Genomic DNA, 27,715 nt, shown 5'->3' with positions numbered 1-27,715 from the left:
ATGATGTCTGGGATTGTGCCATGCAAAGATGCATCTCCCCCACCTCCTGTGTAACTTGAGTTTACCAAACACACATTTACTAAACACAAACCCCTGTGTGACTCTTCACCCATTTACCCACCGTACCCTGCCGATAAGACTAAATTCAGTCCAGATTCACTCCAGAGTAGGCGTTATAGATTCAGATTAAATGAATAATCTTCATTTTATATATATATATATATATATATATATATATATATATATATATATATATATGTATGTAAATAAATATATCTCAATGGTAGACCGCAGAAAAAGGTCTTGATATATTTTTATTGGTGATACACAATAAAAATGCAGTGGGTGTGTGTTTTGATTTTGTTTATTGTAGGAGTCTTGTTCTTTCAGGCTGGGGGAGGGTAGAGCCTGTATCATGTAGTGCACGTCATGTACACCAGCACACCATCATAGGGTTAGCATAAGAGGGTGGGTGTATGTGGAGCTGTTTGGATAGTGTTTTGGGGTGTGTGAGACTAGGATACATACTCATGATAGGTGTGTATTTGCAGTATACTGATATACGTGTGTTTGGATGCAGTATACTGTCTGGGTGTGTGTGTGGTGTCCTGTGATCCAGAAAACTGAAAATCCTTACAGTGTGCAGACTGCATGGTTTCTGGTGTCAGCAGAGCAGGACTTATAAAGTATGTTTGCTATGCTGCTCATTATTCATGTTAAATATCTCTAAAATATAATACAGAATCAGTAATATCACCATAATGTTGAAAGTAATGACCTCTGTGAGTATATACTTCCTGTTTGGGAAACTAGAAGAAGGATGTAGTGCAGAAGTGGCCACACTGCAGTATGTTGTGAGCTGCTGGATGAGGCCATGGTGACATTTCTTCCCTGTCTTACAGCACAAAAGTGCAGAGCAGCGAGTTTGAGCAGCCAGTTAAGGTCCGTGTGTGGGTGTAGGTGTGCAGGTGTAGGGGTTGTGTGGGTGTAGGTGTGCAGGTGTAGGGGTTGTGTGGGTGTAGGTGTGCAGGTGTAGGGATTGTGTGGGTGTAGGTGTGCAGGTGTAGGGGTTGTTTGTGGGTGTAGGGGGTGCAGGTGTAGGGGTTGTGTGGGTGTAGGGGGTGCAGGTGTAGGGGTTGTGTGTGGGTGTAGGGGGTGCAGGTGTAGGGGTTGTGTAGGTGTGCAGGTGTAGGGGTTGTGTGGGTGTAGGTGTGCAGGTGTAGGGGTTGTGTGGGTGTAGGGGATGCAGGTGTAGGGGTTGTGTGGGTTTAGGTGTTGTGTGTGGGTGTAGGGGATGCAGGTGTAGGGGTTGTGTGGGTGTAGGGGATGCAGGTGTAGGGGTTGTGTGGGTGTAGGTGTTGTGTGTGGGTATAGGGGATGCAGGTGTAGGGGTTGTGTGGGTGTAGGTGTGCATGTGTAGGGGTTGTGTGGGTGTAGGTGTGCAGGTGTAGGGGTTGTATGTGGGTGTAGGGGGTGCAGGTGTAGGGCAGGGGTGCTCATTACGTCGATCGCGATCGACCTACACCCACACAACCCCTACACCTGCATCCCCTACACCCACACAACCCCTACACCTGCATCCCCTACACCCACACACAACACCTACACCCACACAACCCCTACACCTGAAGGAACTGTCGGTCGATCGCGAAGGAATGTGCGTAGATCGCGTCACATAAAATAGTAGTAGATGAATCGCACATCTGCACTGACGGTTGTATTTTGATTGACATTCACGGCAGCCAATCTGCAATCCACTCAACAAATTACGTTCGCCACACCCCATCCCCCCCCCCCCCCCCCGCTCAACAAATTACGTAGATCTTTCTGACTGGGTCATCTTATAAGTAGCTCGCAAGCTGAAAACTGTGGGCACCCCTGGTGTAGGGGTTATGTGGGTGTAGGTGTGCAGGTGTAGGGGGTGCAGGTGTAGGGGTTGTGTGGGTGTAGAGGTTGTGTGCGGGTGTAAGGGGTGCAGGTGAAGGGGTTGTGTGGGTGTAGAGGTGTGCGGGAGTAGGGGGTGCAGGTGTAGGGGGGTGTAGGGGTGTGTGCGGGTGTAGAGGTTGTCCTCCCGAACCTCCCGATTAGCCACTCCGGCTCTGGTAGGGGGTGTGTGCGGATCTGGTTGTCACTGAATCCAAGTTATGCTGAAAAGTGCCAGCAGGGTCACAGAGGTCATGAGGTCACCTACAGAAGAAAAGAGTACCTGCGTTGATCACTACATTCATCACTGATCTCCAGTGATCACTACATTCATCACTGATATCCAGTGATCACTACATTCATCACTGATATCCAGTGATCATTACATTCATCACTGATCTCCAGTGATCACTACATTCATCACTGATATCCAGTGATCACTACATTCATCACTGATCTCCAGTGATCACTACATTCATCACTGATCTCCAGTGATCACTACATTCATCACTGATCTCCACAGTGATCCCTACATTCATCACTGATCTCCACAGTGATCACTACATTCATCACTGATATCCAGTGATCACTACATTCATCACTGTTCTCCAGTGATCACTACATTCATCACTGATCTCCACAGTGATCACTACATTCATCACTGATCTCCACCGTCCTGTCTATGGTGTTAACTGCAGAGAGTTGTGAAGCTCTCACAGCAGTATAGGGGTGTCATAATGAACAGACTGTATAGGGGTGTCATTATGAACACATTGTATAGGTGTGTCATAATGAACAGGCTGTATATGGGTGTCATTATGAACAGACTGTATAGGGGTGTCATAATGAACAGGCTGTATAGGGGTGTCATAATGAACAGGCTGTATAGGGGTGTCATAATGAACAGGCTGTATAGGGGTGTCATAATGAACAGGCTGTATAGGGGTGTCATTATGAACAGACTGTATAGGGGTGTCAATTAACAGACTGTATAGGGGTGTCATAATGAACAGACTGTATAGGGGTCTCATAAACAGGCTGTATAGGGGTGTCATAATGAACAGACTGTATAGGGGTGTCAATGAACAAACCGTATAGGGGTGTCATAATGAACAGACTGTATAGGGGTGCCATTATGAACAGACTGTATAGGGGTGTCATAATGAACAGCCTGTATAGGGGTGTCAATGAACAGACTGTATAGGGGTGTCATAATGAACAGACTGTATAGGGTTGTCATTATGAACAGGCTGTATAGGGATGTCATTATGAACAGACTGTATAGGGGTGTCATAATTAACAGACTGTATAGGGTTGTCATTATGAACAGGCTGTATAGGGGTGTCATAATGAACAGGCTGTATAGGGGTGTCATAATGAACAGGCTGTATAGGGGTGTCATAATGAACAGGCAGTATAGGGGTGACATTATGAACAGACTGTATAGGGGTGTCATAATGAACAGACTGTATAGGGGTGTCAATGAACAGACTGTATAGGGGTGTCATAATGAACAGACTGTATAGGGGTGTCATAATGAACAGACTGTATAGGGGTGTCATTATGAACAGACTGTATAGGGGTGTCATAATGAACAGGCTGTATAGGGGTGTCATTATGAACAGGTTGTATAGGGGTGTCATAATGAACAGGCTGTATAGCGGTGTCATAATGAACAGGCTGTATAGGGGTGACATTATGAACAGGCTGTATAGGGGTGTCATAATGAACAGACTGTATAGGGGTGTCATAATGAACAGACTGTATAGGGTTGTCATTATGAACAGGCTGTATAGGGGTGTCATAATTAACAGACTGTATAGGGGTGTCATAATTAACAGACTGTATAGGGGTGTCATAATGAACACACTGTATAGGGGTTTCATAATGAACAGACTGTATAGGAGTGTCTTTATGAACATCCTGTATAGGGGTGTCATAATGAACAGACTGTATAGGGGTGTCTTTGTGAACAGCCTGTATAGGGGTATCATAATGAACAGACTGTATATGGGTGTCATTATGAACAGACTGTATAGGGTTGTAATTATGAACAGACTGTATAGGGTTGTCATTATGAACAGGCTGTATAGGGGTGTCATAATTAACAGACTGTATAGGGGTGTCATAATTAACAGACTGTATAGGGGTGTCATAATGAACACACTGTATAGGGGTTTCATAATGAACAGACTGTATAGGAGTGTCTTTATGAACATCCTGTATAGGGGTGTCATAATGAACAGACTGTATAGGGGTGTCTTTGTGAACAGCCTGTATAGGGGTGTCATAATGAACAGACTGTATATGGGTGTCATTATGAACAGACTGTATAGGGGTGTCATAATGAACAGGCAGTATAGGGGTGTCATTATAAACAGGCTGTATAGGGGTGTTATAAATACTATCAGGGTTTCTCAGCTACACCATCATATTTGTGTAGTACCTGTTAGCTGAAGTGTCTGGGATATTTTTCAGCTCCCCACAGCATTGTTGGAGTTACTTCCTGTTTAGAAGAGATTGCAGAGTATCTATCACACGTTGCTCTGGGTTACGCCCTGAGAGTTCAGTAGATATATACCGCTCAGTAGATATACACCTCTCAGTATATATACACCGTTCAGTAGATATACACCACTCAGTAGATATACACCGTTCAATAGATATACACCGTTTAGTAGATATACACCTCTCAGTATATATACACCGTTCAGTAGATATACACCGTTGAGTAAATATACACCGTTGAGTAAATATACACCATTCAGTAGATATACACTGTTCAGTAGATATACAGTGTTGAGTACATATACACTGTTCAGTAGATATACACAGTTCAGTAGATATACAGTGATCAGTAGATTATCTGTACTAACCTAAAGAATCCTCGTAATCTTTGAAGTACTTGGGCCTCAAGCTGTGGACATCTAGGGTGGGAAACATGCACAACAAGTGTTTACAACATGACCATTATATCACATGACCATCACATCACATGACCATCACATCATATGACCATCACATGACCATCACATCACATGACCATCACATGGTTTAGGGGTCTGGAGATGATGATGTAGGGGTGTGGAGATGGTGGTGTAGAGCTGTGGAGATGATGATGTAGGTGTGTGGAGATGATGATGTAGGTGTGTGGAGATGATGGTGTAGGGGTGTGGAGATGATGATGTAGGTGTGGAGATGATGATGTAGGGGTGTGGAGATGATGGTGTAGGTGTGTGGAGATGATGGTGTAGGTGTGTGGAGATGATGATGTAGGTGTGTGGAGATGATGATGTAGGTGTGTGGAGATGATGATGTAGATGTGTGGAGATGATGATGTAGGTGTGTGGAGATGATGGTGTAGGGGTGTGGAGATGATGATGTAGGTGTGTGGAGATGATGGTGTAGGTGTGTGGAGATGATGATGTAGGTGTGTGGAGATGGGGGTGTAGGGGTCTGGAGATGATGGTGTAGGGGTGTGGAGATGATGATGTAGGTGTGTGGAGATGATGGTGTAGGGGTGTGGAGATGATGGTGTAGGGGTGTGGAGATGATGATGTAGGTGTGTGGAAATGATGATGTAGGTGTGTGGAGATGATGGTGTAGGTGTGTGGAGATGATGATGTAGGTGTGTGGAGATGTCGATGTAGGGGTGTGGAGATGATGATGTAGGTGTGTGGAGATGATGGTGTAGGGGTGTGGAGATGATGATGTAGGGGTGTGGAGATGATGGTGTAGGGGTGTGGAGATGATGATGTAGGTGTGTGGAGATGATGGTGTAGGGGTGTGGAGATGATGGTGTAGGGGTGTGGAGATGATGGTGTAGGGGTGTGGAGATGATGATGTAGGTGTGTGGAGATGATGGTGTAGGGGTGTGGAGATGATGGCGTAGGGGTGTGGAGATGATGATGTAGGTGTGTGGAGATGGGGGTGTAGGGGTCTGGAGATGATGGCGTAGGGGTGTGGAGATGATGATGTAGGTGTGTGGAGATGGGGGTGTAGGGGTGTGGAGATGATGTAGGTGTGTTGAGATGGGGGTGTATATGTGTGGAGATGATGATGTAGGGTGTGGAGATGATAGTGTAGGGGTGTGGAGATGATGATGTAGGTGTGTGGAGATGGGGGTGTAGGGGTGTGGAGATGATGTAGGTGTGTTGAGATGGGGGTGTAGATGTGTGGAGATGATGATGTAGGGTGTGGAGATGATGATGTAGGGTGTGGAGATGATGGTGTAGGGCAGGGGTAATCAATTAAATCTTTCCGCGGTCCATTTTTGGCAGATAGCTCAGACCTTAGGTCCGGGTCCGCGGTGGCGAACGAAAGTTGTTGAGCGGGGGCGAACGTAACACTCGTCTGAAAATAAATTCTCCGGTTTAAAATATAGTCTCCCGTTAAAATTTTTTTGGCATTTGGGTCCGTATCCAGTTAATCAGGAATGTGATTGGGTCCGGACAGGATGGCGTTCGGGTCCGGATCCGGACCGCGGTCCGCCATTTGGTGATACCTGGTGTAGGGTGTGGAGATGATGATGTAGGTGTGTGGAGATGATGATGTAGGTGTGTGGAGATGGGGGTGTAGGGGTGTGGAGATGATGTAGGTGTGTTGAGATGGGGGTGTAGATGTGTGGAGATGATGATGTAGGGTGTGGAGATGATGGTGTAGGGGTGTGGAGATGATGATGTAGGTGTGTGGAGATGATGGTGTAGGGGTGTGGAGATGATGTAGGTGTGTTGAGATGGGGGTGTAGATGTGTGGAGATGATGATGTAGGTGTGGAGATGATGATGTAGGGGTGTGGAGATGATGGTGTAGGGTGTGGAGATGATGATGTAGGTGTGTGGAGATGATGATGTAGAGCTGTGGAGATGATGATGTAGGGGTGTGGAGATGATGATGTAGGTGTGTGGAGATGATGATGTAGGTGTGTGGAGATGATGGTGTAGGGGTGTGGAGATGATGGTGTAGGGGTGTGGAGATGATGATGTAGGTGTGTGGAGATGATGATGTAGGTGTGTGGAGATGGGGGTGTAGGGGTGTGGAGATGGGGGTGTAGGGGTGTGGAGATGATGGTGTAGGGGTGTGGAGATGATGATGTAGGTGTGTGGAGATGATGGTGTAGGGGTGTGGAGATGATGATGTAGATGTGTGGAGATGATGGTGTAGGGGTGTGGAGATGATGGTGTAGGGGTGAGGAGATGATGATGTAGGTGTGTGGAGATGATGATGTAGGTGTGTGGAGATGGGGGTGTAGGGGTGTGGAGATGGGGGTGTAGGTGTGTGGAGATGATGGTGTAGGGGTGTGGAGATGATGATGTAGGTGTGTTGAGATGGGGTGTAGGGGAGTGGAGATGGGGGTGTAGGGGGCTGGAGATGATGGTGTAGGGGTGTGGAGATGATGGTGTAGGGGTGTGGAGATGATGATGTAGGGGTGTGGAGATGATGGTGTAGGGGTGTGGAGATGATGATGTAGGGGTGTGGAGATGATGATGTAGGGGTGTGGAAATGATGGTGTAGGGGTGTGGAGATGATGATGTAGGGGTGTGGAGATGATGGTGTAGGGGTGTGGAGATGATGATGTAGGGGTGTGGAGATGATGTAGGGGTGTGGAGATGATGTAGGTGTGATTGAAGCACAGATATGCACGTTCACCTGAGTTCCGCCACTGTTTGATGCACTGGCCTCTGTTGGGGACCCCAGCCGCAGGGTTCCCGGGGTTGATGATGTGGCATTCATACCCCGTGGGGCAGTGCAACGGCTCGTCCCCGTCCTCCGTGGTGCTGCAGGCCTCCGCTACAACACGCGCACAAACACACCACGGTCAGACAGCGCCCCCCACGGGCAACACAGGAACCGCGGGCTCCGCTGTGGGTGTGACGGTGGGGGTGACGTGGTTGGCACTCACCCTGCAGGACCTCCTGCGGCCCGTCCAGCAGCCAGCCGTTCCCCCCCAGCCAGCGCGGCTTGGGCGGCACCAGCCAGTCCAGCACTGGGCAGCACCGTGGCGAACCACAGAGAAATGAGCATCACCGTTAGTGTCGCAGTCTGGGGAGTGCTCAGAAGAAGAGTACTACTAAAGAGGACTAGTACTGAGTATTAGAGTAATAAAGAGTACTAGTAATGAGTAATAGAGTATTACTGAAGAGTAATAAAGTAATAGAGTAATACAGTACTACTAAAGAATACTAAAATAAAGGAGTACTGCTAAAGAGGACTACTACTGAGTACTAGAGTAATAAAGAGTACTACTAATGAGTAATAGAGTACTACTGAAGAGCACTAAAGAGTATTAGCGTACTAGAATAATAAATTGTACTAAAGTACTAAAGAGTATTAGAGTACTAAAGTAATAACTGTACTAGAGTACTAAATAGTATTAGTAATTGTACTAGAGTACTAAAGATCATCTGCAGGCTCATTTAAATGCATGTATGTTACAGCTCCTCCAACACCAGTGCGGAGGAGACAATGAAGCCTCTTCTGTACTGGGACCCAGTTGGTGGAATGAAATCCCACACCCTGTCCATGTCACTGAGTGTCTCACAGTCTTCACGTGTAGACACACACCTGCCTCTTCACCCAGCAAGTCCTGCTCCTGTCACTTTATATGTGAACAAATAAAAAACCACATCTTTCCCTTCCTGTGAGCCCACTAGTGTCTGGCAGGGACGTGTCTGACGGGTCTGGTAGGTCTGATGGGGCCATCAGAGGATTACGAAGACTTCCATTAAGAAGACACTACACATACATTTCTGTATGTCTCTGTGCGTCTCTGTACATCTCTGTATGTCTCTGTGCGTCTGCATGTCTCTGTGTCTCTCTGGAATAGAGTATCTCCTGGACTCCATGTGCTCTTGTACAGAGGCTTTAGTGAACGAGACAGAAGCTTCACACCTGTCAGTCATAGGTTTGTGCTTAGTGTGTGTTCTCATACCAGGCGGAGGCTGGACTGACTCCAGGCAGGCGTAGATGCAGCCGTTGTAACAGCAGCGTTTGTGTCTTTCACACTCAGAGTCGGCACGGCAACTCGGCACCTCACACGCTCTCTCTGGCAGCATCTGTGGCGGGGGCGGGCACCGGTCGTTCTTCTGGTGCAGGGTGGAATGTGATTGGTTGGGGTATTCATAGTCCTGGCAATGTATTGGCAGAGAACGCATGTCTCGTCAGTGTCACGGCACAGATGGCTTTATCTTTTTCATTTAACACACACTTACTATGACCAATAGGGGGCAGCATCTAACTGTGGAGGACCTTTAGTTCAAGATCCCGGCTTTTGCGTAAGTTCACAACTTATCAACAAACTGTTAGTCATGTATTTGTTTAGATCACAGTAAGGTCACTGTGTTCAAAACTCTTAAGCTCCAGAGATATTTGTGTGATTTTGGCAAATTACTGAATTCTGAATGTACGAACACGTCCGCTTCAGTCTTTGCAGGCCACGTTGGTCAGTGCAGATACATGTCTGCCTAGTTGTAGATAGCTTGTAATTAGCTTATGTAGATAGGGGGGTAAATAGCGTATGTTTGTATTTTCCTCTGAGTATGTGTAGATAAGTGTCTGCCCGTGTCAGTGTGTGTCTGACTGCATGTGTGACTGTCCATACATGTCTGTCTGACTGCATGTGTGACTGTTGATACATGTCTGTCTGACTGCATGTGTGACTGTCGATACATGTCTGTCTGACTGCATGTGTGACTGTCGATACATGTCTGTCTGACTGCATGTGTGACTGTCTGTGTGGAACGTTTAGGTCTGTGCGGGAAGTTTAGATGTTTAAAGTGTGCACTTTAACACTGGCTTTGGTAAGAGCAGTGGTACTCCCTACAAGCAAAACTCTGTGTGTGTGTGTGTGTGTGTGTGTGTGTGTGTGTGTGTGTGTGTGTATGCAATTGTGTAAGTACCAGATACTCACATTTAATTGAACTAGAGAATTTTCCAATATTGTGGGTTTGTAGTTTCTGAACTTTTTTCCTGTGGTTGATGTATTGCAGTAGTGAAAGTAAATAAATTGGAATTGCATTCCACAGTTTTATCACTCCCATACTGAAAAAGCTGAATGATGGCTGTAATTTTGGTGAATATAACCCCCCATGTTTGTGTGGTGGTCTCTCCTGAGTTCTCCTGAGCTAAAGCAGCAGCGTCCCATCAGAGCAGCTCTAACCCTGCAGCTCTAACCCAGAGTGATCCGATCACATGGCTCTCTTCACTATGCGCTGTACGTAGATGCTTCGCCACAGCGGGTGTTCCAACTACAATTTCCTCTCAAGAGACTTGGCATCAGGACAAAGTGTTGGTGTCCTCGTCCAAGCCAGAGTCTAGGGAGATTGGTGCCAAGGTTTGTGTGCGTGTGTGTGTTTGTGTGTGTGTTTGTATTTGTGTGTCTGTGTGTGAGTATTTGTGTGCATGTTTGCCTTTTTCAGGCCTTTTTTATTTGTTCCTGTTTGTCTCTGGGTCAGGGAGGTGGTGGCAGCTCTTGAAAGAGCACATTTGATTTTCATTTAGTCTGGGAGGCTGTGCTGTAGTCAGGGGGGTTATTGGGTTCTTCTGCGCTGATGTCAACACCCCGCCGGCTGCTGTCCAATCAGGCCAGAGAGATGAATCTCAGAGCTATCGCTGTCATTATTCACCGCATTTCCCTAATCCAAACATTTAAAGAAATACTGTCCTTTGTTGGAGCCATTCCTTTTGTTGATATTGGTGGTTAAACAGTTCTTAAATTCCACGCCTGTCCCAGGGCACTTTAGACGTCAGAGGTGCCTCGTGACTACAGGGCTGGGAGGTGTGACTACAGGTCTGGGAGGTGTGACTACAGGTCTGGGAGGAGTGACTACAGGGCTGGGAGGAGTGACTACAGGGCTGGGAGGTGTGACTACAGGTCTGGGAGGTGTGACTACAGGGCTGGGAGGAGTGACTACAGGGCTGGGAGGAGTGACTACAGGGCTGGGAGGAGTGACTACAGGGCTGGGAGGTGTGACTACAGGTCTGGGAGGTGTGACTACAGGTCTGGGAGGTGTGACTACAGGTCTGGGAGGAGTGACTACAGGGCTGGGAGGAGTGACTACAGGGCTGGGAGGAGTGACTACAGGGCTGGGAGGTGTTCTCTGTAGCTGTACCAACAGCTCAGGCCACAGGCACTGGCCCAACAGAAGCCAGAATACTGAGATGAATTTCCTTCACACAAAAGTACTGAACTCAACACATTTTTATCAGAATCCTTAATGTTATAAATTGCTTTTTAAACAGACAGCTGGGATAATTTAGGAAGAGTGATATCAATTTATAACACATATTCAAACTCTTCTCAAACTTTCTCAAGTGCACATTCTGAGTTCATCAGACAAGGCACATCTGCTAGAGTCAAAGTCATTAATATGCCTGTGTCATTTAGATCAGGCAATAGTGCCTCATGATCACTGTCATACTGTGCCTGCGCAAACTCACTCATATGTCATTTACAACATGCTATGCACCTTCAAATACATAAATATCCTAATACTTGTTACTTATTACAACTTGAATTGCAAAAGAATCTACATCTGCAACCATTTTTTAATTAAGAATGATAATTTTTGTTTCTTTGAACTGCACGGTTTAGTCTTTTGAATTTTACACTCACACTGCTGACATTCTAGCGGTGCTTTTACAGTTCTGCCGTGCATGTAGTGATTGATGTTTCGATGTCTGGACGATGTCTGGACAGCATCTGTCCTGACTGCATTCATATTCTGTTCTGGGTCTGCTTGATGGACAGCTGTTGCGTGACCAAGTATTTCCTTTACAATCTTAAAACCTTTGATGAAAAATTAGCTGTGTGTCTGTGTCTGGTAGAGATAGTTGCATCTAGATGAAATGGAAAGCATGTATCCGCTTTTCTGAGTGTAGGCCTACACCTACACCTAGACTTAAACCCAGACCTCCCCCTACACCTAGACTTAAACCCAGACCTACCCCTACACCTAGACTTAAACCCAGACCTACCCCTACACCTAGACTTAAACCCAGACCTACCCATACACCTAGACTTAAACCCAGACCTACCCCTACACCTAGACTTAAACCCAGACCTACCCCTACACCTAGATTTAAACCCAGACCTACCCCTACACCTAGAGTTAAACCCAGACCTACCCCTACACCTACACTGTAAAAAATTTCCATGTAAAATTACAGTAATTTACTGGCAGCAGTTTCACCAGTATTATACCCTATTTTTACAGTACGGATACTGTAATTACAATTACAGCATAATACTGTAAACACAATCTACACAATATTACTGTTTTTTTTAAACCTACAGCAATTTACTGTTAATTTCTGTTACAGCTAACAGAACTCTGTATACAAAAACAACAGCTCAAAGGGCAGCGGTAGCTCAGTGGTTAAGACGTTGGTGTTGCAATCCAAAGGTCCTGAGTTTGAATCCCCCCTCCTCCTAGCTGCCACTGCTGGGCCCCTGAGCAAGACCCTTAACCATCAATGGCTGGGTTTATATTTATGGCATTTGGCAGACGCCCTTATCCAGAGCAACTTACATTTTAATCTCATTTTTATACAAGTGAGCAATTGCGGGTTAAGGGCCTTGCTCAGGGGCACCTCAGTCATGGCCTAAGGTCTGGGAATCGAACCCACGACCCTCCGGTCACAAGACCAGTTCCCTAACCACCAGGCCATGACTGCCCTTATATAAAATTCTAGCCTAAGTATTTTTCTAATATTTTTTGTTAGCTTCGTACGGTTAGCTAAAAACTTAGATTAGGTTTTTAGGTCCACGATGTAACTTGCACCACAATGCAGTGTTACAACTGCTAAAACACTCAAGCAAGTAGAAAAAAATAGGGAAAAAACTCAGGATTTTCTAATCTCCCAGCAGCCATTGCTTTATTACTCTAGAACTGCTTATCAGTTCACAGCAACTTCCTGTATATGAAGTATACAGTAGTTTACTGTCAGATTTTCCCTGTGAATTTATAGTCCTGTTAAAGAACAGTAAATTACCAATTTTCTGTTTGTATTAACAGTAGAGTGCTGTTTTCAAAAATAACAGGTTAATACTGTTGGAATTCTGCTGTAAATTAACAGCAATTTTTTACAGTGTAGACTTAAACCCAGACCTATCCCTACACCTAGACTTAAACCCAGACCTACCCCTACACCTAGAGGACACGGGCGCCTCCCAAACCCTCAGTCTGTCTTCATTGGGGCTGCATGTAAGGCTGAGTCAGTGAAAGTACAGTAACATTTTGAGACATGCTGTTCTCAGCAGACTTGGATTATGGTCTCCATTGAGAACATGGCCACACCCTAGCTGTGTTAACACATTCCCATCACACGTGTGCTGTGAATGAGTTAACACAGCCAGGACGCACGTGTGCTGTGAGTGAATTAACACAGCCAGGACGCACGTGTGCTGTGAATGAGTTAATGGAAAGATTTTGTGTTCTTCGAAGATGTTGAGATTACAGTACTGAAAATGCTTTCTTCCTGTGTACTGAAAACTCTCTCTGCTCCAGTGTGTGGAGAGGAGGGATGGAGGAATGGAGGGTGGGAACCAGCTAGAGAAGATCGCTGTGATAAAACCCTCACTGACAGACACACTCAGCATGTGCACAGGAAGTTGCAGTCTTAAACACACCTGCCTGCTTCCTCAGGTCCTGTCAGAGTGCAGCTGCATCTCAGAGGTAAGAGTGCAGCTGCGGATGGTGTAGAGATCTGACACCCCTGAACATGTCCTGACCAGCTGGGGCTGGTTGCCATGGGGGGGGGGGGGGGGGGGGGGGGGGGGGGGGGCACACGCTCAGACTGCCACCAATGGCGTCCTTCTCATTCTATTGTTTTTATCAGTACAACATATTTAGATCTTTTCTAAATGTTTTAAGACAGATAATATCAGCTATCTGGAACACAAATGTATGGTACACTGCTGACTCCATTTAAGTCATGTAACACTTTTACTTTACAGCTGAAACTTTACAGTGTATTTTAGAGAGCAGTGTGGATGAAAGGTCTTCTATTATGCACACATGACTGAGGTTATATGGTTTGGAGACCAATTTTCAGTTTTATATAGTTGCACTGTGAATGTGAGATTAGGGCTCTGTTCGAAATAGACTACTACATACTGGATACTGCATACTGGACTCAGTATATTCTGGATACTGCATACTGGTCCTCGTAGTAAATGCAGTACAGTTTCCAGTATGCGACAAAAGCAAAGCATACTACGGGGTAACGTGAACGTAGCGTTGCATGATGGGATGCAGTACACCACGAAGATAGCTCTGTTCGCATACTGGAATATTTTGCGGAAGTAGTAGGTCATCCGGGTATGTTTCGCATACTGGAAATTTTCATTTTGGTCACATACTGCATATGGCATACTGATTTGGGGCTCGATCAGTACGCCAGTAGTATGTAGTAGGCTATTTCGAACACAGCCGTGGACTTTTAACAGGAAGTGATGTGGAGATTCCTGTTCCTGCTAGTTCAGCTCCTTGGGTTTCTGTAGCGTCACTCGGTTCTGCGGCAGACTGAGGTCAAAACGTCCAGACTGAGGTCAAAATGTCCAGACAGAGGTCAAAACATCCAGAAGTGAGGTCATTCTAATGTCTGAGATCTCACCATGCACAAAGGCTATCAAGACCAGTTTAGCTCCGTCTGGTCGTGTTGGCAGTGGTTTCTAAATGCACTCCTGGAACACAACTACAGTCAAACTGTAAGAAAACCTTACTGCTGTTCTCTTGCTTTTAACAGACACAGTGAAATGAGGTCAGCTGCTATCAGTTCCACTTTAATGATGGTGGATGTGTTATGTCCTGTGTTGTTTAGTCTGCCACTATCTTGACAGTTCACATGAGGGGTGTTGCAGAGAGAGACAACAAAACAGAGACAGAAAGACCTTCGAGCTGATGTCTACTGTTCCAAAGGAGAGGAGAGAGAAACTCAACCACGGAGTGAAGGAATCCAAGAGTGAAAGAGAAGAACAAAATGGATCAAAAGGACGCAAAAGAATGAATGAAGGAGTGGGCGTGTCCGCACGTGCTCAGAGCAGCGGTGGAACTGTCTGACCAAACCAGCATCACACACCACACATACTGGTGTGCTGGCATGGCTTAGGTGACCTATCGAAGGTTTACACACACACATCTCAAACACTTTTCTACTAACAGAGTGCTCAACTACAGCTGCAAATCAACTCAAGCCAGTCAACTAAACCAAAAAATACTCAAATCTGACAAAGGACCACACTAGACTAAAGTCTTTTTAAGCTCAGAGTACACAACAGTCCTGAATACTAGTTCCTGTGACTCTCTAACGGCACATCAAACACACAGCTGGTCGTTTGAGCTCTTCAGACAGTTTCCTGTGGATTATCTTCTTTATGCTGTAGGTCCTGAAGCATTTTGCAATGTCAACCCTCGTTCTTACATCACCATGAGCGCACGAGATGGTATGAAGAGTGTGTCTGATGAGAGGATGTGTCCTCACCTTGTGGCTGGGAGCGTCTCTGAGCTGCTGGTGCACCCTCCTCGAGCTTGTCTCCGTCAGCAGCAGACACACGAGGACGGCCCACCCTAGGAGCCCCACGACCCTGCCGTCTGCCATCGGACCCCTCCTGAACTCCCCTCTCCTCTTCTATCTGACCTCCCTAGCACAGACGGTCCACACTGTGCAATTTGATCCTTCTGTTCTGGCTCTGGCTGCTTTTCGTTGTCTGGTGTCTGTAGGTGTGTGTGGGCTTTGGTTTCCTCTAAGAGTTTGTCTGCATCTGTGACACGGCGTCAGAAGTTCCCCGCGTTGTCCCAGTGCCAGTTTGAGGTCTCTGTCTTTGTGCGTCTTCACAGAATCGCTCCTACAGGGGAGAGTGTGCTATATCCACTCCAAAGACAAAAAAAGGTGGAAGAGAAAGAGGGCAGGAGAGCGGGAGAGAGTGAGAGAGAGAGCGAGAGAGAGAGAGAGTGAGAGATTAGCCAAGAAACAGAAAGGGGCAGCTATGTGCACACTGGTCTTTCTGTGGAGGGAGTTAAATCTACACACAACACACACATGGTGAGAAAGAGCAAGAGGCAGAGAGAGAGAGAGAGAGAGAGAGAGAGAGAGAGAGAGAGAGAGAGAGAGAGAGACAGAGAGAAGGAAGAAGAAAGGGACAAGAAGGGAGAGGGAGGAGTTGTGGGTAGAGGGACAGAAAAGACTCCAGCAGGACCAGGTGAAATAGAGCAGCCTGTCTGTACACCTTCTCTTTGCCACCTGTGTTTTGATTTGGTCAATTCAGAGTCCTGGATTGTATCTACAAATGTATATACATGGTAAAACATTTAGAAAAAAAATAAATGAATTAAAAAAACAAGTTAACTAAAAAGTGACAAAGAAACACATTCAAACACACTCGAACACATTCTCAGACTTGATTCTCTCAAGTGAGCATAATGTGTGCTAATTTTGTGTTGGAAGAGTTAAATGCCAAACATCCAGGGTGTAACTGACAGGAAGGGATGCTTGTGAACTGTGGTGAAGGGGACACTAGTGTCTGAGGAGGAGTATTCCCTCCTGAAGTAAAGCCACGCCCCCCATTAAGTTGCCACACCCCCATCTGGACCTCACACTCCCCTCTTCTTCTTCTTTGATCTCTAGCTGGTATCCATGGGAGGCTGTCCTTGTAACCAATACATTAGCTCATACTGTATACTGCATACTGCACTCAGAATACACTGTATATTGGATACTGGTCCCTGTAATAGTATGCAGTACAGTATCCAGTATTAGACAAGCACAAATGTACTACGCCTTAATGTCACACTTGGGAAATATTTTTGTTTCAAGTTGCATGATGGGATGTAGCACACCATGAAGACAGCTCTGCTCACATACTGCAATATTGGGTGTCTTTTGCACACTTGAAAATTTCATTTTGGTCACATACTGCATACTAATTTGGGGTACCATGTGTGTGCCATATTTTGTCAAATGTGATTTTTACACCGCAATCAAAATTTGTCCTCTGGTTTTAACCCATCTGTGCAGTTAGAACAGGGCTGTGGATCACACGTGCCCAGAGTGGTGGGCAGCCCTAGCCCGGCGCCCGGGGAGCAGTTGGGGTTAGGTGCTCAAGGGCACCTCAGTCATGGCCTCAGGTCTGGGAATCGAACCCACAACCCTCCGGTCACAAGACCAGTTCCCTACCACCGGACCATGACTGCCCCATCAGTATGTGGCTATTTCAAACACAGGCACTTCCTCCTTCCGCAGCCGGGCTCAGGACTAATATTACAAAGCCACCCAGAAAGGAGACAGCCACTAGAAGGTATATCCAATTCCCGTAATTACCCACAATCCCCATCACTACCCATGTGACAGGGGAAATTGGGGATTCTGAGGCTGAGTAGGTTCACTGTCTGCTGGGTGACTGATGTTTCACAGTACAAGAAGAAAGTCCAAATCAAAACTTAAACATCAAGTTTTTTTTATCTAAATCGTTTAAATATGGAACATTTGATGATTCGATTTGGTGAAGAACTGAATTCACAGCACTTTTTTGGCACTTGTCTGTCAAAGCTAGTATGTGTGGGAGTTCTTGCCGTTACATAGACAGCTGCAACGTACACACACACAATGCACGCCATGCACGACACACACACTCTCTCCCCTTTACACACACATATGCATGCACACATGAATGTACACATGCACACACCCTTTAGTGAGTCTGTCAGCTGCAGCTGTTTCTCCCAATCACTAACACTACAGCCTCCGACACTGAAACCTCTGTGATCTTACAAGTGACATGCAGGAATATGTCTAGTAAAAAAAAACATAAGAACGCATATTATATAAATACAATAGTCACACACAATAGTCCTCTTCACATCCATGATGATATAATGCGTTACAGTAGGGTAATATAATGAGCCGGGGGAAGGAGAGAGAGAGGGAGAGAGAGAGAGGGAGAGGGAGGGAATCAGACATTCCTTTGATGTGAGGCAGGGTTCTCAGTAGACTGGGATAGTCACATGCTTCCAACCTGCTACAGTTACAGTTCTGTTCTAATCTCCCCCAGATGGCCCCTTGGGGGGGGGGGGGGGGGGGGGGGGGGGGTTGCTGAGTGGGCTGCAACTCTGCCTTCTTCTGTAGGACGGTGGTGGTGAAGCAGAGAGTGTGCTGGCGAGGACAGGTTTGGGTTTGGAGGTGTGACAATACCATGATGACCCTACCGGGGCGGCGCTGTTTCTGTAGGCGTTAGGCCAAAGGACACCATGGGTCCTTGACCACTGGTCTGTAGTGTAAGAAACACATTTGAGTGTAATTATACACTATTGTTTCGTTTTCACAATGTGTGTGGGTGTGTGTAAGAGAGAAAGGTGTGTGAGAGTGTATGTGCCTGGTGAAAAGAGATTTTTAATTTATTTTTTTATTTATAAGTCGATTCTTTACCTATAAGTAGCATATAATTCCTGTGTAAGATCAGCAGGATTCTCCAAAGGTCAAATTCAGGAGTCACACTGAGCGATCAACTTACGAACTGCCTTAAAATTACATAAACTATATGATCTACTTTAACTTACACTCCACATTCACCCATAAACTACATAACACCATAACTACATTAACATCTAAACTACATAACACCATAACTACATTAACATCTAAACTACATAACACCATACCCTACATTAACATCTAAACTACATAACACCATAACTACATTAACATCTAAACTAACACTAGAGGTGTGCCAAAAAATCGATTCATATATAAAAAATCGATTCTCATTTACTACGATTCAGAATTGATTTTAAATGTCCCAAAATCGATTCTAAGTCGTGGTGAAGTCTCGCGTTACTTAATTACAAAATTACGCGAGACTTTACGCCACATGTTCTGGAACACACTCATGCGCGGAAAAGGTTCAAAACACATGGAGGAAAGAGATATTCAACCTGTCCGGTCTTCATTTAAGGCAAAAATATGGGTTCATTTTGGTTTTTACAGAATGCCGGGGAAGACCGAACTGGACACAATGTAGCTCGTGTGCAAGGCTTGTGTAACGCGGTGAGCACGGGAGCATTAAGGGTGAGAAATAATATAGAGAAGGATGGACCCAAGTGCCGGCTCGCAAGAGCAAGACGTTTGACACTCGTCAAATATATTAGCAAGAGGGAAACGCGCACAGCGACCCAGAACGAACAAACAAAACAACACGGAAGACTCAACGCGCAAGAGAATAGAAAGCAAAACCGTGAGGGCACGGAGTAAATAGAAACAAAAAACCAATGCGGAAAATACAACGCATGAAAAATAACACTCAACCATAGTGATAACAGAGAGAGGTGGCAAGACACCATTAAACGATAAGCAATCACAGAGAAAGCAGAGACTGGCTGAGAACTAGGCCTGTGTTGAAAAAATCGATTTTCCGATTCAGAATCGATTCGCATATGATGATCTGATTATCGATTCGTACGTCCAAAGATCGATTTTTTAGTGAACTTTTACCCCCACCTCGTCACTGAATTCACGCAGGCGTGCTCGGTCTAACTAACTGTAAACCAACATGGCGACGGACAGTGCCGGTAACGACGATAGTCAAATCGGCAATCTAAAAACAGAAGGACAGTTTATCCAGTGTCAGTGACTTTTTACATTTAGTCCATGTCACTGACAGTTTACCCAGTGTTTTTAAAGTTTAAAAAAGTTTAAAATGTTCTTGTAACGTTGGGCGCAAGGCGATGGACGAGACAGAATCCTTTGCGCTTTCCAAATCGTTACGTTTATTACATTTACCGAAGCGCAGACAGCGCACATAAAACACGTTTACATAGAATATGTGTGACTCAAACAACGACGAGCACAGGACGCTGCGCGAACGCACATTAAATGGACAAACCACACAAACCCCACGTGATGATGAGACGAGCCACAGGTGAGGATTATCACAAGACGCACCCGCACCCGCGGAGATACGCAGACGAGTAGACGCAGACAACGTTAACACACGCCCAACAGGGAGGGGTCGGGGACCGTAACGTGACAGTTCTGTTATTATATTCTTACTTTAAAGAAAAATACACGTTTACATTTTATACTTTCAGTTTATTAAGTGTGAGCACTTTTAAAATAAAAATGCATTTGGTAGCAACAGCTTTTGGATGACTTCTTAATTATTATTTGGTAACAACAAAAACCATTTTATTTTACCAAAGCACTTAATTTCTGTATTTGTCGTTCTGTCTTGCAAAGCAGACTGTAGAAGATCATGCAGATTTTATAGACTGAAGCAGACATTTTTATAAATCAAATCGTTTTTTGAATCGAAAATCGATTTTTGAATTGAATTGTGGCCCCCAAAATCGGAATCGAATCGAATCGTGAGATAGTAAACGATTCCCACCCCTACATAACACCATACCCTACATTAACATATAAACTACATAACACCATAACTACATTAACATCTAAACTACATAACACCATACATGAGCACTTTTAAAATAAAAATGCATTTGGTAGCAACAGCTTTTGGGTGACTTCTTAATTATTTCAATCATAATAATAATGCACTGGTTAGTGTCCCAGTAGGAGTCCACTGTTGCAGATATAGACACCTCAAGAATGAAGCTCAAGAATTTTGGTAACAACAAAAACCATTTTATTTTACCAAAGCACTTAATTTCTGTATTTGTCGTTCTGTCTTGCAAAGCAGACTGTAGAAGATCATGCAGATTTTATAGACTGAAGCAGACATTTTTATAAATCAAATCGTTTTTTGAATCGAAAATCGATTTTTGAATTGAATTGTGGCCCCCAAAATCGGAATCGAATCGAATCGTGAGATAGTAAACGATTCCCACCCCTACATAACACCATACCCTACATTAACATATAAACTACATAACACCATAACTACATTAACATCTAAACTACATAACACCATACATGAGCACTTTTAAAATAAAAATGCATTTGGTAGCAACAGCTTTTGGGTGACTTCTTAATTATTTCAATCATAATAATAATGCACTGGTTAGTGTCCCAGTAGGAGTCCACTGTTGCAGATATAGACACCTCAAAGATGTCCTCTGTTTATTGTCCTGGATTACCTTTCTTGAAGGTAGATTTATGATTACCCTTTTCACCAGTCTTCCAGCCATCAGTAACTACCAACTACCAGTAACTATTTGCTGATTAATATTGATATAATACTAGTTTTAACATGTTGCTTCTGTACATAGTCAGGAAACAGCTCAAATAAATACATTTTTAATAACACTAAACCCCGAATTGGATCGAATCGGATCGAATCGATTAAATCGGATTAAATCGGATTAAATCGAAATAAATCGATTCTTAATCTTCAGAATCGGAATCGGATCGATTCTTGGAATTTGAATCGATACCCAGCCCTACTGAGAACGTATGGTTACGTCGGTTTAGTCTGGGACTGACTCTGGTGCCCCTAGCGACGGCTGGGGGAACTGCATTCGAGCCAGCCCTGACAGCTCGCAAAATGAAGCTCAAGAATTTTGGTAACAACAAAAACCATTTTATTTTACCAAAGCACTTAATTTCTGTATTTGTCGTTCTGTCTTGCAAAGCAGACTGTAGAAGATCATGCAGATTTTATAGACTGAAGCAGACATTTTTATAAATCAAATCGTTTTTTGAATCGAAAATCGATTTTTGAATTGAATTGTGGCCCCCAAAATCGGAATCGAATCGAATCGTGAGATAGTAAACGATTCCCACCCCTACATAACACCATACCCTACATTAACATATAAACTACATAACACCATAACTACATTAACATCTAAACTACATAACACCATACATTACATTAACATCTAAACTACATAGCACCATACACTACATTAACATCTAAACTACATCATACACCATACACTACATTAACATCTAAACTTTATAACACGATACATACATTAACATCTAAACTACATAACACCATAACTACATTAACATCTAAACTACACCGTACACCATACACTACACTAACATCTAAACTACATAACACCATTCACTACATTAACATCTAAACTACATAACACCATACCCTACATTAACATCTAAACTACATAACACCATAACTACATTAACATCTAAACTACACCGTACACCATACACTACACTAACATCTAAACTACATAACACCATTCACTACATTAACCTCTAAACTACATAACACCATACACTATATTAACATCTAAACTACATAACACCATACGCTACATTAACATCTAAACTACTTAACACCATATACTGCATTAACATCTAAACTACGTAAAACCATACACTAAAGTAACATATAAACTATATTCACCATATACTACTTTAATACAATTTACATTAAACAACATAACATATTAAACTTAAGTTTTTATCTATACTCTAACTACATTCATCTATAAACTACATTAACCTCTTAACTATTAACCTACGCACTCATACATTCACTTCTAAACTATTTTAACTTATAGAGTTAATAATACATTAACCCATACACTACATTAGAATATAAACTAGAGTCACCTTTAAAGTTCTTGAACTTTCACACTAACTACATTTACCTATAAACTGTACATTGCGGTGAAGGTTTCTGTACAGTGCGGTGTTTCTTGTGCATGTATTATAATCATTTGATGTGATATTATTTTTCATAATATAACATTACAACGGACAGAGTGCCTGCCTTTCGTTACAGAAGGATTCAGACTTAATTGATAACTCACTCTGCTGTCCATCTGTCCATGTGTGTATGAATGAATGAATGTTCGATTTATATAGCGCCTTTCCAGATTCCCAAGGCGCTTTACAATTTAACACAGGTACAAGTCACAGACAATCAATCACACACACACCCGCGAGAAGCGGCAGCCAATTGCGCACAGCGTACTCTCTACCGGAAGCAGGAAGGGGAGAGAGGACAGACCCTAGTGGCAAAGCACCATCCACCACTGGGCATACAAGCACACGCACGCACGCACACAGACACAGACACTACTTTTTATTGAACATAGAGACACAGACACACACTCAGGGAGAATTTTTTTTTTGTTGACTGCCAATTTACCTAACCTCCATGTTTTTGGACTGTGGGAGGAAACCGGAGATCCCGGAGGAAACCCACGCAAACACAGGGAGAACATGGAAACTCCACTCAGATAGGGACTTGAACCTAGGACCCCAGTGCTGAGAGGCAAACGTGCTAACCACCAAGCCACCGTGTTGCCCCGTGTACACGGAAGCCCAGTACTGGGGAGTGAGTGACTGTTCACATGACTAGTGTCTTTATGTGGGTGTGATTTAATGATCATCCGGATGGGATTTCTATAGTGGGGGACTGGGTGTTTATGATCTATGTCTTGATGAAAGAACTACAGACACCATCTATTCAACTGTAGGGTGAGAGGGTAGATGAATCTGGTAAGCAGTGTTGGGAACGTTACTTTAAGAAAGTAATTAGTTATAGTTACTCACTACTTGTTCAAACAAGTAACTGAGTTAGTAACTGAATTACTCTATAATAAAAGTAACTCATTACCAGGGAAAGTAACTATTTGCGTTATAGTTAAAAAAAGGTTATATGCCAATTAATTAAGTTTTTTTTTTAAAGCAGTTTTCACCGTCAGTTGAAATTAGTAGATCAGAAAGTTGTTTAACTTTTGATATTTATTGCACATCCACAGACCAGTGCAGGATAAAATCCTTTAAAATCCCAAATCTTTGGAAAAAAAAAGCAAAAGTAAAGTTACACTATATAAAGGGCATTTACATCTATGAAATTAAATTAAATTCTCTCAACCTGAGACAACTGGGGTGGGTTTCCCGAAACGTTCATAGCGCTAAGTACGTTTCGGGAAACCCACCCCTGGTTTGTTCACAACAGAAGTAAACTTAACAATAAAACCTCTATTCTTAATTAAATAAATCAAATACCCAGTCTGGTAGACATTCAGAAACTTCAAGTATTTTCTTAAATAATGTTTATATCGCCTTGAAAATGCTACATTTTCTTCGGCTTGCACCTGACGCCATTTCGGCCTCTTCTCCGTTTGTGTTGTGTCACTCGCGTGCTTCGGCGCGTGTAAAAACACTGGCTCTGATTGGCTACCATAACGCTGCCTTAGCCAATCGCTTACTGACTTGTTAAGTTAAACAGGTGTTACACCGAGAACTGTGACCTATCGGGATCTGTTACTCCTCACTAGCCTGGGCAGTGGTCCGCTCGGATTACTGTTAGTATATCAATATATAGTAACGTACCGCTTTTAATGACCAGTAACGTCAACGGCGTTGTAACGACAGGAAAAGTAACTAATTATATTATCCCGTTACTGACAAAATGATGCCGTTACCTAACGCTGTTATTTTTAACGGCGTTATTCGCAACACTGCTGGTAAGTGATGAATCTCACTCACTCACTCATTCGTTCATTCATTCATTCAGTCAGTCTGTTCCTCTCTCCATTATCAGTATGTTTTGACTGCTGTTTCTGGGCAAACAGGTGTGATGTGGGCTGAATGGGTGTGGATCTTGTGTGTGTGTGTGTGTGTGTGTGTGTGTGTGTGTGTGTCCCTCTAAGTATTCAGCTCTGGCTTTCACACTCACCCAAGAAAGGTTGAAGTTTGTTGTACACGTGCTGATGGATGAAACTGTTCTGCTAAGTCCTGCTTCAGCAAGAGGCCTGACGTTGGCGCGCCAGAACCAGACGTGTGTGAGACCAAGCGGGATGTTCTGATCACAGCTCATTACGTCCCCACTCCACTTCACTCCTCATTACCACACCTTCCCCACATCTGCCTCCAATCAGGGCTGCCCAGCACCGCTGCAGAGAGGAGGAGCAGACCATAAAGACAGAAGAGAAAGAGAGAGAGGGGGAGAGAGAGAGAGAGAGAGAGAGAGAGAGAGAGAGAGAAGGTGAGTGAGAGAAAGGGAGAGAAGAGGAGGGAGAGAGAGTGGGAGAAAGAGATGGATAGAGAGGGGGAAGAGAGAGAGAATGGGGAGTGAGAGAGACATAGGGGCCCCTGCTTCTCATTTCTCTTTGAGCTTAATCTTGATTTGTTCTTCAGCTATATGGGTCATGTATGGGTTCTGTATGGGTCATGTATGGGTTCTGTATGGGTCATGTATGGGTTCTGTATAGGTCATGTATGGGTTCTGTATGGGTTCTGTATAGGTCATGTATGGGTTCTGTATGGGTCATGTATGGGCTCTGTATAGGTCATGTATGGGTTCTGTATGGGTTCTGTATGGGTCATGTATGGGTTCTGTATGGGTCATGTATGGGTTCTGTATGGATCATGTATGGGTTCTGTATGGATCATGTATGGGTCACATATGGGTTCTGTATGGGTCATGTATGGGTTCTGTATGGGTCATGTATGGGTTCTGTATGGCTTCTGTATAGGTCATGTATGGGTTCTGTATGGGTCATGTATAGGTTCTGTATGGGTCATGTATGGGTTCTGTATGGGTCATGTATAGGTTCTGTATGGGTCATGTATAGGTTCTGTATGGGTCATGTATGGGTTCTGTATGGGTTCTGTATAGGTCATGTATGGGTTCTGTATGGGTCATGTATAGGTTCTGTATGGGTCATGTATGGGTCATGTATAGGTTCTGTATGGGTTCTGTATGGGTCATGTATGGGTCATGTATGGGTTCTGTATGGGTCATGTATGGGTCATGTATGGGTCATGTATGGGTTCTGTATGGGTCATGTATGGGTCATGTATGGGTTCTGTATGGGTCATGTATGGGTTCTGTATGGGTCATGTATGGGTCATGTATGGGTTCTGTATGGGTCATGTATGGGTTCTGTATGGGTCATGTATGGGTCATGTATGGGTTCTGTATGGGTCATGTAGGTCATATAGGTCCTCCCCACTCCTCCCCACTCCTCCTCATCCTCCTCACTCCTCAACACATGTAGCTGTGAGGGATTCCACATGTCAAACCATGTGTAACAGGTCAAACAGAAAACATTTTAATGGGCTGTTTCCATGGGGACTTGCTGACTGTGAGTCCATGATCCAGGTCTAAGCTGTGGGTGCCGGGTGAGAGAGGGAGTTACAGAGTGACGGATGGATCAGGATGGATCAGGATGGATCAGGGATCTTACGGCTCTATTGAACTGTGGTCAATCAACTGTTTCCAGTTAAGGACTTCAAAGGAGTTGCTGTCCAGACAGTTTAACCCCAGAGATGAGCAGGTCGCTCAGAAACAGCATGGCCTCTTCCTGCTGTGTTTCACACACTTCTGCTTGACATGCGAAGGAATTTACTTTTGTATGATGTATGGAAAGAGTTTATGTACTGCCATCTTGGCTATATCAACACCTTACTGAGCGTATTCCTACTGCCTTTATAATCCAGAGGTCTTACTCTCATAGTGAATTTTGTTAGGATGAGAGTACCAATAATGTAAATACATTTATTGTGTAAGTCCAATTCCACTTTATGGGAACCACTCTGACACTACTGTCATCCTACGCCGGGAGACTCCATGTTATAATGGGATAAGTGTGTATATATGTAGGCAATAAGAAAATCTAAAGGGTTAACTAAGGACCAAGTGGTTCAAGACGCCCAAGTCTGTCTAATCTGGATCAAGATCTTAATGTGTTGGATGGAAATGTGGGAGCAGTGTTTTATCTGATAATAGTGATCACTCCTCCTTAGCAGAGTGGGTAGTTTATGCATCTGTGTGTGTGTGTGTGTGTGTGTGTGTGTGTGTGTGTGTGTGTGTGTGTGTGTGTGTGTGTGAATGAGTGTATGAAAGAGAGGGAGTGAGAGAGAGTGGGAGAGAGAGGGAGAAGAAGAGGAAGAGGGAGGGAGTGAGAGAGGGAGAGAGAGAAAGGAAGAGAGAGGGTGAGAGAGAGAGAGGGGGGAGAGGGAGGGAGAGAGAGGGAGTGAGAGAGACAGGGAGAGAGAGAAAGGCAGAGAGAAAGGGTGAGAGAGAGAGAGAGGGAGGGAGAGGGGAAGAGGGAGAGAGACAGAGAGGGAGGGGTCATGTGTGTGAAGCTCATTGCTGTGGTCAGACCTCAGATTGTTGTTGATTTCCTCAGGGTTGTCGAGGGCGATGAGTTCATTCAGCTTATTCGAGTGGTCAGATTTCCATCATTCCTGCTCATACATCTTCCAGTTTGGGTTTGTACTCAGTATTTTGTACTCATCTGTGAAGACTACAGACAGGCTAACAGACACAAGACATTTCCGAACATCGATGTTGGAAGAAGATATGTTGCTTCTTACAGAGATAGTATCAAAGGTACAAATGGCCACAGTACATCCTGTTTGGTAACCCAGAATAAACAGGAAACTGCAGTGTTTGTGTTACATATATATCATTGAGATTTTTTTTGTTAAAGCAACCTCACACTAAGTGCTTTAGCATTTATTTTTAATTGAATCATTAAGGCACTCTTGTGTATGGCCTAGAAAACATATAGCCTAATAAATTATTCTCAACATAAAATATCATCTGTTAAATCTGGTTGGTGAATACATGATTTATAGTCTTAATTAAGAAATTCAGAAAACATATTTGTAATGCAGTAAGGTCCCAGATCTGTTATTCTGAGCATTTACCTCTGCTCACCACTAGAGGGAGATCACGATGAAACACTGATAGCGCTGCTGAGAAACACAATCATATAACAGCTGTAAAGATTCATGCAACTTGAATACACTGAGTATGTTGTATCAGTTCATGGTAGTAGCTGCTACTATAGCCACACTATACTATAGCCATATTGTACTAAAGCCACACTGTACTATAGCCATAG

General features: G+C 44.1%; 1 protein-coding gene across 2 annotated transcripts; it reads right to left on the bottom strand.

Annotated features, from left to right (window-relative positions):
• Positions 1-295: 295 nt before the first annotated feature.
• On the bottom strand, positions 296-27,715 carry wfdc1 (WAP four-disulfide core domain 1). Of its 2 annotated transcripts, XM_076985576.1 has the most exons (10): positions 27,519-27,715; positions 26,971-27,123; positions 24,538-24,754; positions 15,405-15,794; positions 8,854-9,049; positions 7,825-7,908; positions 7,572-7,712; positions 4,800-4,850; positions 4,370-4,429; positions 296-2,187 (listed from the first exon to the last, which is right to left on the bottom strand). In XM_076985576.1, the coding sequence occupies exons 4-9, from the start codon at positions 15,519-15,521 to the stop codon at positions 4,398-4,400; spliced, it is 621 nt and encodes a 206-aa protein (XP_076841691.1). In that variant the 5' UTR covers positions 15,522-15,794; positions 24,538-24,754; positions 26,971-27,123; positions 27,519-27,715; the 3' UTR covers positions 296-2,187; positions 4,370-4,397. The 2 variants fall into 2 exon arrangements, with proteins under 2 accessions (XP_076841691.1, XP_076841681.1); XM_076985566.1 differs by lacking the exons at positions 24,538-24,754; positions 26,971-27,123; positions 27,519-27,715 and having other exon boundaries at positions 15,405-17,723.

The sequence above is a fragment of the Brachyhypopomus gauderio genome, chromosome 2, assembly GCF_052324685.1.
Source record: "Brachyhypopomus gauderio isolate BG-103 chromosome 2, BGAUD_0.2, whole genome shotgun sequence".
In the NCBI taxonomy this organism is placed as follows: Eukaryota; Metazoa; Chordata; class Actinopteri; order Gymnotiformes; family Hypopomidae; genus Brachyhypopomus; species Brachyhypopomus gauderio.
This window is presented reverse-complemented; position numbering and strand designations above follow the sequence as displayed.